Source organism: Labeo rohita, chromosome 2, assembly GCF_022985175.1.
Source record: "Labeo rohita strain BAU-BD-2019 chromosome 2, IGBB_LRoh.1.0, whole genome shotgun sequence".
NCBI lineage: Eukaryota > Metazoa > Chordata > Actinopteri > Cypriniformes > Cyprinidae > Labeo > Labeo rohita.
In genome coordinates this window covers 6,411,116-6,423,727 of record NC_066870.1, presented here as the reverse complement: position 1 = coordinate 6,423,727, position 12,612 = coordinate 6,411,116, and the positions used below count along the sequence as shown (strand labels likewise).

The 12,612-nt window shown below is 32.6% G+C and overlaps 1 protein-coding gene across 1 annotated transcript; it reads left to right on the top strand.

Moving 5' to 3' along the window:
• Positions 1–916: 916 nt before the first annotated feature.
• On the top strand, positions 917–4,219 carry rgs13 (regulator of G protein signaling 13). Its single transcript, XM_051093230.1, has 5 exons — positions 917–1,080; positions 1,195–1,236; positions 1,330–1,391; positions 3,019–3,185; positions 3,290–4,219. The coding sequence occupies exons 1-5, from the start codon at positions 1,010–1,012 to the stop codon at positions 3,473–3,475; spliced, it is 528 nt and encodes a 175-aa protein (XP_050949187.1). The 5' UTR covers positions 917–1,009; the 3' UTR covers positions 3,476–4,219.
• Positions 4,220–12,612: the final 8,393 nt, after the last annotated feature.

Here is a 12,612-nt window from a genome sequence, read left to right as displayed (position 1 = left end):
CAACAATTCACTAAAAAATTTTTTTTTTTTAATTGGTCTTATGAAGTATTCTAATTTGTTGAGATAATAAATTGGTGGGTTTTGTTAAATGTAAACTAAAATCATCACAATTAAAAGAACCAAAGACTTAAACTACTTCAGTCTGTGTGCACTAATTTAATACACGAGTTTCACAATTTGAGTTGAATTACTGAAATAAATGAACTTTTCCACGACATTCTAATTTATTGAGATGCACCTGTATATAGAGAATAATTTGTGACAGGGATGGTATCATGCAAGCCTGCAACCAAACTTTTCCTTTCATTGTGTGTTTGCAACTCCTTCTAGCATAGTGCTAAATGGTTATTTAAAGTTTAACTTTTGATTAGCTACAACAAGATGACACCTATTACAAAGACACAATTAACACTTGCAAGGTTTTATGAAACTATATTGTGGGCAAAGGGTACTTTGTTGAGCATTAAATGCATTTTTTACTTTGTTGAGGACTAAAAATATGATGCAAAATACAAAATACATCGGTGCTATATAAAATGCATGATATTTTGTTGTCATACAGTTGGCTATTGTAGGCCATCAGTTTCCCAAAATACACATAGTACGTTAATGATGGAAAAGGTAATAACACTTGCAAACAAGACTTGTATATAAAAAACACAGCCATTGTTTGTGTGCTAAACACAAACACAGAGCTTGTACATATGAGATCTGATGCAAAAGTCAGCATTTGCTTATCTGTCAGTGAACTTTCCAGTCTGATTTGCATCTCTGCATCTACACAGCCTTGCTGAAGCTGGTTTCATAGACAGTAACACTATTGCGCCTGTCTAAGCTAGTTAGCGTCACCCCCAAAACTTCCTCTTTCGTTGTGGTTAAGTGATGCTAAACTGATGACGGCAAGAAAGACGGTATAAAAAGAGCTGTGAGAACAGCCCGCTCTTAATAACTGAAATAACCGAAGCACAACAGCACGCCAACACACATCAGCACCAGAAAAGTTTATAAGATGCCAACCATATTGTCATCTTCAGTTGAAATTGAAAACATGAACAAGGAGGATAAACCAGTCAATTCCAGGTAAGTGTTGTTTATTGTTGTATTTACTTTTAAAATGTGAGTTCAAATCAGTATTTCTCATGGAACTGGTGCTTTTCACATACAAATTTAACCCAAAAAAATCTCTCTCCTCAGGAAACTAGACAAGTGGCGGTTTCGTCGCCCATTGACAGACAAGTAAGTTACTTTCACTTTACTTTTTTTCTCTTATAATCACTATTGTGTTAGAATTGAGTTTGAACACCCACTTACTATGTTTTATTCAAACAGACTGAACCCTGGTGAGACTCTGCTGTGGTCCCAGTCACTGGAAAACCTTCTTAGATCCAAATGTAAGTGGCATACACATCGTTTATTGAATCTAATTTGCTTGACATTATGTACACGTACAGTTTAACCTCATGGATACATGTTATCACAGAATGTACAACCACTTCTTTTCCATTGTGGTTTTAATTGACGTTATGTAGGTCAGGTCAAAAATGCAGAAACAAAGCCAGTGCTATTAACTAGTTGGTCAGATGAAGCAACTGACTTGGACTGGTGGTATATGTATGCAAAACAATACAGAAAACTGTTTCTGTTTTACAAAATGGGCACATAATGGGCACATAAGCCACACCTAAAAATGAAATGGAAGTACTATGGTTTTCACATAAATTTTACAAAGTACAACTGTTTACAACTGTTAACACTGATGACGTTGGCGAGCAGCAAATCAGCATACTAGAATGATTTCTGAAGGATCATGTGACCGATGACTTAAAATTCAGATTTGCATCACAGGAATCAATTACATTTGAAAATATGTTTAAATAGAAAACAGTTATTTAACATTGTAATAATATTTCACAATTTTACAGTATATATATATATATATATATATATATACACTGCCATTCAAAAGTTTGGGATCAGTACGATTTTAATGTTTTCTAAAAGAGTCATGCTTATCATGGCTGTATTTATTGGATCAAAAATACAGAAAAAAACAGTAATATTGTGAAATATTTCTAATATTGGTTTCCAATTTCCATAACAACAACCATTTCCATAATTTATTTCCACGACACAGCACTGAATTTACATCAGCCATTACTCCAGTGTCACATGATCCTTCAGAAATCATTTTAATATGCTGATTTATTATCAGTGTTGAAACTGTGCTGCTTAATATTTTTTGGAACCTTTTTTATTCGATTCTTTGATGAATAAAAAGTTAAAAAGAACAGCATTTATTCAAAATAGAAATCTTTTGTAACGAAATCACTTTTTATCCATTTAACACATCCTTGCTAAATAAAACTTAACTTCTTTAAAAGAGAAAACTACGACACCAAACTTTTGAACAGTAGTGTATATTGTAAAACAACTTTTTATTTTGAATGAACAGTTCTTTTATACTTTTTATTTATCAATGAATTCTAAAAAAAAGTATCACAGGTCCCAAAAAAAAAAAAGCACAACTGTTGCCAAAATTGATTACAAATCACCATATTAAAATGATTTCTGAAGGATCATGTAACACTGAAGACTGAAATTATATTTTAAAATATTATTATATTTTATATTTATATTTTTAGATATTTTATATTTTATAGAATGTATTTTTATATATTATTATTATATTAAATGTAAATAGAAACCTGTTGCACTAATATTTCACAAAATGAATGTCAAAATAGTATTTGTGAAACCAAAGCAGGTTTCGTGTTTCAATTTGTATTTTTGAGATCACATTTGCATACTTGCATTTCTTGTTTTGTTTGTTTTTTCAATATAGTGTGAAAGAGCAAAAAATCTCAAAGCATGGAATTTATTTTAGTAAAGAACAAGCACTTTGACAGCAGTTGGCTCAAAAAAGAAGTTATCTCTGAAAAAAGAACTAGCTGCTGCATTGACGTAAAACACAAGCCTTCACATTAAGCAACAGACTAACCCTGCGTTTTTTTCTTATAGATGGCACGGCCACATTCCACACGTTCCTCAAATCTGAGTTCAGCGATGAGAACATCGAATTTTGGCTGGTTTGCGAAGAATTCAAAAAAATCAGGAGCTCCTCCAGACTATCCTCAAGGGCCAAGAAGATATTTGAGCATTACATCAAGGCAGAAGCTCCCAAAGAGGTAAGCACCGTGTGAACTGCAGCTCTCCATGTGGTTTTATTAATCGGTAGAATGATCAATCAACGTCAATGATTCTCACCGCTACTTTTTTAATCTCTCCTCAGATAAACATTGACCACGTCACGAGAGAGCTTATCAAGCAAAATGTCCAAGCTCCCACCAGAGTGTGTTTCGATGAAGCTCAGAGGATTGTCTACGGGCTTATGGAGAGGGATTCCTACCCCAGGTTTCTTCGCTCAGACATATACAGATCACTTCTGGAATCAGTCTCACAACGGATTAAGGTGTGAGAACATCTTAAATGAGTGACTTTTGGACTCCAAGCACATCCGTGGGACTATTGGTGCAATGGACAAGATGGCCGTGGAGTAATCAGGCTGGACTCGGGTTGCACCAGATCCACATATAAGCTTAAATAAGCTATTGTTTATATGTACTGTATTACACTGCTCTATTGTTCTGAGTGGCTGTGGGATACACAAAGACAAATGAGCTTTCTGTACAGCTCACCTGTCATGAACCACAGGAGATCTGAAACGTGCTGCAACCACAGGAACACCATATGGACCCTATTTAACTTTATTACCTTGATGAGTGTCAAATCTGGTTAGCATGAGATGCCTTGGGAATAATACTAATGACATTTTCGAAACTAACTCTTTATTATTAACTTATAACTCAATGAGCATCCACAATGTCACGTGACATGAAATGATCTGTAAATATACAATGTACAGAGCAATGTACAGTTTTTTCTGTCCAGTGGGGAACTGATGGGATATTCTCACAATAATATGTATAACACACCTTGCAATTTCAGTTTTTCTAATAATTCTCAGTTGGATATTATTTCACGAGGTCAACAAGTAATCAACAAAAGTGTGGCTTGTGCTCCCTGGATGCATCGAATTACCACTGTTTTCTGAATGGCAAATTAAGGTGATGGACTTAAAAAAAAAAAAGTGTGAAAGCTGTTGGGATGTTTATTTTTAAGAGCCGTTCAATAACTTAATAAACACAACTGCAAATTTAAATTTATTCGTTGCTGTTGTTTTTAAATTTAAGGAGGCCTAAAAGATGTACACTCTTAAAAATAAAGGTGCTTTAAAAGGTTATGCCATAGAAGAACCATTCAGTCAAAGGTTCTTTAAAGAACCTTCTCTTTCTTACCTTTTTTATAATCTTAAAAACCTTCTTTCGCCACAAAGAACCTTTTGTGAAACAGAAAGGTTCTTCAGATGTTAATGGTTCTTTATAGAACCATTTAGACAAAAAGGTTCCTCTATGGCATCATGAACACCTTTATTTTTAAAAGTGTATATGGAAGCCAAAGTTTAAAGGTGTAACTGTCACTGCATTAGATAAAGAAAATACTGAACCAAGTGACATTTATTTTAAAGGAAGTAACACTTCTGCAGCAAAACTATTTAGCAAAAGGATGTTTGTTAAGTTTTCAATGATAAAGCAACTGATGTTCTGTTAAGGTCATCTGGATGTTAATGAGTCATTCAATAACTTAATAAACAGAAATGTGAAAATAATAATGTTGTTGTTGTTGTTTAAACAAAAAAAAATGCCTCAAAAATGTATCTGGAAGCCAAAATGTAAAGGTCCCAATGTTCACTGCATTGAATCAAATTACTATTGTTTAAAAGGTAGGAACATTTTCACAGCAAATCAATTTAATAAAAAGATATCTGTTAGGTTTTAAAAGTTAAAACGGTCACACTTTAGTTTTGCGACCAGTTCTCGCAAATAAATAATTATTAACTACAACATTGCCTCAGTAAACTCCTAATTTGCTGCGTATGAACAGTTAGTAAGGTAGTTGTTAGGTTTAGGTAAGGATTAAGGAATCTTAAATATGCTTTGTAAGTTCTAATAAACTGTCAATATGCTAGGAATATGCATGCTAACTAGTTATAACTAGATAACTATTTTGTTCACTAAAAAAAAAAGAGGTGCTCAAATAGTTATTGGGCTGCTGTAAGAAGATCAGACATTCAGTGCAAAGTTTTAGGGACTTTTCTTTGAAATGACAACTGTTTATTTTGCCACATGTAATATGAACTGTCAAACACAGCCGTAGTTATAAGAAATTTAAATTGGATATCCCCTTCAGCATGCTGCTTTCTGTTTCATGACCGAAAGTTTGTGGGGGGAGGGGATGGGGTAACATCACATGGTGACGCCTGACTTTTTGTCACCACTTCCCTATTTACAAACACTGCGGTAGTCACCGTACTCTTTTCAAATATCACAGACAAAAAAGGAACTTGACTAGCCCACTTAGTACCCCTCTGTTAGGACAAAAATAATCACACACGTACTGTCTCGTTTTTTTTTTTTTTTCTAATGTTCATTTGGAAAAATTCTTTCATTTCCTCTGTGAGATTATCACAGGTTTTATGGCCAGTCAGGTGCTCTTTAAAAATTCTGGGTATTGTACTTCCATTGTGTTTTACTGTTAACCACAGTAAGCAGCATATTGTAAATTACTGACTCTTTAAAAAGAACTGTTCATGATATGCGCACATTGTACCAAATACAGAATCTCAATATTACCCCAAATTAACATTTGTTCCTCAATTTCATTATTTTCTGAAATGACTGTAGTCCAATAAAAGTTGTGTATAAGTTTATCTGTAAGTCAGGTGATCTGAAAAAACCCATTTTATTAAATATCACCTTGATAGTGAAAAATCTGATATAAATATGTAAGCAGTTCATGTTATAAGAGCATATGGAGTCAGCACTGTTAGACATCATCTAATCTTAACTGTGAGTTACCTGACCATATATGGTGAAAAAAATCGGAAAAGATGGTTTAGCACCACATTATATATGACCCCGGACTACAAAACCAGTCATAAGGTTCAATTTATGAAATTGAATAAGTTTTAAATAAGCTTTCCATTGATGTCTGGTTTGTTAGGTTAGGACAGTATTTGGCTGAGATACAATTATTTGAAAATCTGTAATCTGAGGGTGCAAAAAAATCTAAATATTGAGAAAATTGCCTTTAAAGTTGTCCAAATGAAGTTCTTAGCAATGCATATTACTAATCAAAAATTAAGTTATGGTAGGAAATGTACAAAATATCTTCATGGAACATATCCTAATGATTTTTGCCATTAAATAAAAAGTGATAATTTTGACCCATACAATGTTTTGTTGGCTATTGCTACAAATATACTCGTGCTGGTTTTGTGGTCCAGGGTCACAAAAAAAACAGCATGACCGAAGCTGAATTCTGGTAATGTAGCGAATTCATTGGATCACAGTACACTTACCACAACAATTCCAACTCGAAGGGCCTTTCTCAGTAATTCTATGCTGATAATTCATAGTTCAGTCATCAGCTGAAACCATAAACTTTTAACCTTCCAAGATGTTTAACCCCTAGGCTACACTAACATTTTTAGAGAAAATTATGAACTAGTATGTGTGATTAATATAAAGCTCAAGCCTCAGAGGCTGAGACAGCTGCCACATTTTACACCACAGAATGTGTATTCAGCAAGTAAAGAGGATCAGACTGGTCAGAACTGCCTTACCGTAGTGAAAAATAAATATACTAAAATGTATTTGAAATACATTGATTTTATGCTAAGCATGCTACAAATACATTTACATATTTATGTACTTAATAAAAAATTCATTGCAATTGTACTTTTAGTGTACTAAACTGGTATACTTAAAGTCTGCTTGGAACAACTAATTTTTTTAATGCACTTTAATTGTGTGGAAATAGTGCTGAAGTCCAACTAAAGATATACTTAAGTATATTTGATTGTGCTAAAGTGAAACTATTGCAAGTATACTTTAGGTACACTTTAAATATCTTGCATTTAAAGTCCAATAATAGTCAAAGATCATACAATCCTCATCAACTCATCACATTTTAGGCTTAATATTAAGAAATGGGCATTGTGCAGAAAGTAATACTTTAAATAAAGTTTAATTAGAATTTTTATTTCAGAAAGTCTCAAGCGATGCATCAGTAAAAATGTTAATAAATTTGAACTATACTTAGTATAAAATAAATATATTTTAAATATATTACTTTTATACCATGGTTGTGTGTGCGTGATGAGTGATCCTGGTAAACCCGTTATGTGGAAAAAAAAGCCCCAACAAAAATATCCAAAATCCTTGTCCTTGTGAGGACATTTTTTGGTCACCATAAAGAAACAAGCTTATAAATCATACAAAATGTTTTTTGAAAATCTAAAAATGCAGTTAAAGCATGGAAACCTAACATGTGTGTGTGGTAAAAAAAAATAAATAAAAAAAAAAAAAAATTATATATATATATATATATGTACATGTGTGTGTGTGTGTGTGTATGAAGAGTTCAGATGCAAAAGCTTTTAAATCCATCTGACGTTTTTCCTTAACATTTGCATTTCTTTCTGGCTACTTTGTATAGGTTTCTATGTAAGTACTGGTACTTCTGATTGGAATTTAGCGAGTTTGAAGTAAAAGTATTTGATGGACGTATACTATGTGTCAAGGTATGCAACCTGTTTTAGTTCCATTTAAATTAAAGCAGATTTAAGGACAACATGTTCTCATTAGAAAATGTTATTTCATAATAATTTCATAACTATTTCTTAAATATGTGGCAAATGTGTATGAGTTTGCACAATTTAAGTCATACAAAAACATATAATCTGTAAGAAAAAGTAAGCATATAGTCCATTCTGTCTTAACATTTGAGTTACAATCCTAATCCACATTTGGGCGTATGCAGATTGTATGAAAATTCATATGAATTTGCCACCAATTCACCAAAACGTAAAGTAGTTACAAATTGCCGTAGGAGTGTGTTATTAAAAATGCTTATAATACCAGTAAATCTGACAAGAGCATTCATAACTTACATTTTACTGGTGATGTGTATGTACTAATGCGTCATCACAATACTGCTCAATGCTGACACGGTTTGTGTGCCTGAGACGTCAAAGCAGAGGTTAAGAGTGTTCAAGCGCACACGCAACCACATCCTTTCATGATCTCATTCTGTTTGATTTACTGATACCAAAACAGCAAATGGAGGTCGCAAGATTTGGAAAGAACAGCACATTTAAACACTGTCAGACCTGACAAAGCACGTAAGCGAAATCATTTGCACCACAAACACACCATCTTTTCAGGCATCTAATTTAAAGATGCAAATCTTGGACGTACAGATTGCACCTACTCTGGGAAAACCCCAAAATGGCACTTCCTAGGAGGAAATCAAAACTTATTAATTGCCATCTTTTTTAAATGATAAAGTGTCTAAAGTAAATGATTTAAGGCCTCTCGTCTGGTTTCTTTCAGACTTTCTCGTGCAAAGGTTGATTGGTGGATTCAGTCTCATTAGAAGCTTTTTGTCTTAACGTAAGTTATATGAATCTAAGCATTATAATAATACAGTATTTTCCCAGTTTATATTATTCTGTCTTCAACAGGGGCTCCTTAAATAGGCATTTATTAGTACCACAGTGCTTTTAGACACTGCACTGCCATCTATTGACATGGCTCAATATAACCGCTCTTACCTGTCCAGCAAACAAGCAACTTGGTCATCAGTCTTCTGGCTTCAGACTTTCTCTGCTTCTTATGCCATACGAGTCCTGATTCTTCCATTGTATTTGCTGGTGAAACATGATAATAAGTACTTTCATTGTCTAATTCTCATTCCTTGCATCACCAAATACTACTAGCACATTTTAGAACTAAGATGTAACAGTCCACATTCATTTATTTATTTAATGTAGACGAAAACCAGACTGTGAAGGATAGACAATGTCTTTACAATGGCGCACATTGTATAAAGGTCCTAATATCACATATTTTTAACCAGCTCACAACTTTCATACTATTTGATGGAGTTTTTGGTCTCCAGAAAGTTTTCTCTCTTAATCTTTATTCCTGTCACAAATGAAATATGACACTACCCTGGTTTATGAGTGTAAGGATGCTTTTTGAAGTGTAATCAAACACCACAGACCACTATTATGGTGTACAGTCACAAAAAAACACAATGTATTTGTTAATGTTTACATTTTTGAATTACCACCATAAGGGTACTGCAGGGGGTCCAACAATTATTGTGTGACATTAAAAAGAAAATATGTGTTAAAGCAATTGTATGTAAGTTATCTACCTTTAAATATAAGTTTTAAAATCATGCTGATGGTGCACTGACTTTTAACAAGACGAACGACTTGTGTTTCTATTCAGTATGTATTACTGAAATGAAATTCTGCGAAAAGGACGAATTGCTTTATGACAGCACAGCTATCCTCTTATGACAATGATATATTTACGACAGTTAATTCCACTCACTTGACTATAGGGGGCTCCAAAGTCGCAAAAATGCACACAACTATAAGGCTTGTAGTTGTTTTAAACATTTAAACTATACGTTTGCTTCATTCAGTGGTAAGGTTTACTTTTCTAGTTATACTTTATTAGTTTAATATGCACATGTCCCAGGTGATAATGCAATAGAGATGATATTAATTGTTTTAGTGGCTTTGCAATGTAAGAATCATAAGATATCTGATTAAATGAATATGGTAGCTACTACACACTTTTTATGACAGGTCAGTCTTAAATTGCAACAGTCAGTATTATACAATAAGTAACCAGGAGTTCATGCTCCGTCTCTTTATATACTAGGGGTCCTTGGACTGTACAAGGTTAAAAGCACAAGAGAATCCATAACCTAAAGGAGAATGATGCTTGTCCTTGTTTTCTTCATTCAGATATTTACTGGAGCCTCTGTGTCTTTCTAGGATGAGTGGTGACTGACAGATTTTGTGTTGAGCGTGGTCTGACATCAATTTTATCCCCTGTAGAAGTTACACATGAAAAGCTGACACTGAGCCACTGACCCTGGGTCATCGAGACACTGCAGTGACTTTATACTAAGGCTTCCATTAGACTTGATTAGAGGTAATCTGTGACTGTACTGTAGCCCCAAAATTGTGATCTTTGGGAAGTAAGTTTATTCCTCTTTCAGTAAAGTGACATTCTGTTCTAAGCAGACAGTTTTGTTAAGATCACAATGTTGACAGTCTGCCAAGGAACCGACTGGCTGTGCTTTTAATCTGCAACAGAATGATAATAAAAGCAGAATTATACTAAATGATTTTTCATTAAATACATGTATTTAATTATTTCATTAAAATTGTCAGTTTTAAAGTTGGCTAAGGCTCTCTTTTCAGTTGTTAATATGTTTAAACTATGTTATAAGTAAAATATACTGTACCAATCCTTGTCCAGAGCCGAGAGTAGTGCTTGGTATCAAGTCAGAATTAATGCTTGTGTTTTAATTTAAAACATCAGCATCTGCAGACTGCACATTAAAAAACCTCATGTCCTTCAAAGGAAATGTTTAAAATAAATTGTGGTCAATAGCGTCATCTAGTGGAGAGTGGCTTACATTTCAACATTTGACAGGCACTAAAAAAGCTACTAAAAATGGCCTTCAATTTATACCTAGATTTTATCAGTTCATTTTTACACTTTCATATTATATTATATTATATTATAAATTCATGGCATCATCTGACATACCACACGTCTTGCAAACAGGCATGCACATTGTTTTATGTGTTGTGTAATTTAATAATCAAATGCTAAATTGTGATGCTAACTTACTAGACTACGTTTTTATTTTTTTTATGAAAAGGAGTTGCTGTATGTCAGCTCCAGACCCAGTGCAAACAAAATTTACAAAAGAAGTGCAAAAAAATGCTAAATGCACCAAAAAAAAAAAAAAAAACTTTACAATTAAATTGAAATATTAGTTATAAAATGTTGTCATTGAGATCTTTGGTGGTTATTTTAAGTATTTTTAAGAATTTATATAAAATCTCTTTTTTATAATTGGCAATAGAACCACCGGTCTATATATTGACAGTGATTAAACATTATTTATCCCATTATTTATAAATAAATAAATAAATAAAATAAATAAATAAATAAAAACAAATAAATAAATTATATATATATATATATATATATATATATATATATATATATATATATATATATATATGTACATATGTGTATGTGTGTGTGTGTGTGTGTGTGTGTGTGTGTGTATATGAAGAGTTCAGATGCAAAAGCCTTTAAATCCATCTGACGTTTTTCTTTAACATTTGCATTTCTTTCTGGCTACTTTGTATAGGTTTTTATGTAAGTACTGGTACTTCTGATTGGGCTGAGGCTGGAATTTAGCGAGTTTGAAGTAAAAGTATTTGATGGACGTATACTATGTGTCAAGGTATGCAACCTGTTTTGGTTCCATTTAAATTAAAGCAGATTTAAGAACAACATGTTCTCGTTAGAAAATGTTATTTCATAATAATTTCATAACTATTTCATAACTATTTCTTAAATATGTGGCAAATGCGTATGAGTTTGCACAATTGAAGTCATACAAAAACATACAATCTGTAAGAAAAAGTAAGCATATAGTCCATTCTGTCTTAACATTTGAGTTACAATCCTAATCCACATTTGGGCGTATGCAGATTGTATGAAAATTCATATGAATTTGCCACCAATTCACCAAAACGTAAAGTAGTTACAAATTGCCGTAAGAGTGTTATATTAAAAATGCTTATAATACCAGTAAATCTGACAAGAGCATTCATAACTTACATTTTAATTTAAACATCAGCATCTGCAGACTGCACATTAAAAAACCTTATGTCCTTCAAAGGAAATGTTTAAAATAAATTGTGGTTAATAGCGTCATCTAGTGGAGAGTGGCTTACATTTCAACATTTGACACGCACTAAAAAAGCTACTAAACTTGGCCTTCAATTTACACCTAGATTTTATCAGTTCATTTTTCCACTTTTATATTATATTATATTATATTATATTATATTATATTATAAATTCATGGCATCATCTGACATACCACACGTCTTGCAAACAGGCATGCACATTGTTTTATGTGCTGTGTAATTTAATAATCAAATGCTAAATTGTGATGCTAACTTACTAGACTACGTTTTTATTTTTTGTATGAAAAGGAGTTGCTATATGTCAGCTCCAGACCCAGTGCAAACCAAATTTACAAAAGAAGTGCAAAAAAATGCTAAATGCACCAAAAAAAAAAAAAAAAAACTTTATAATTAAATTGAAATATTAGTTATAAAATGTTGTTATTGAGATCTTTGGTGGTTATTTTAAGTATTGTTAAGAATTTATATAATATCTTCTTTTATAATTGGCATTAGAACCACCGGTCTATATATTGACTGTGATTAAACATTATTTATCTTAAAAAATATAATCTTTTGGATAATTTCAATATGCAACAAACAAACAAATAACGCCTTTTAGACTAAAAACTATACATGAAGGTTAAAAATGTAAATAGAAAATGTATTTATTTATGAAAGACAGAAAG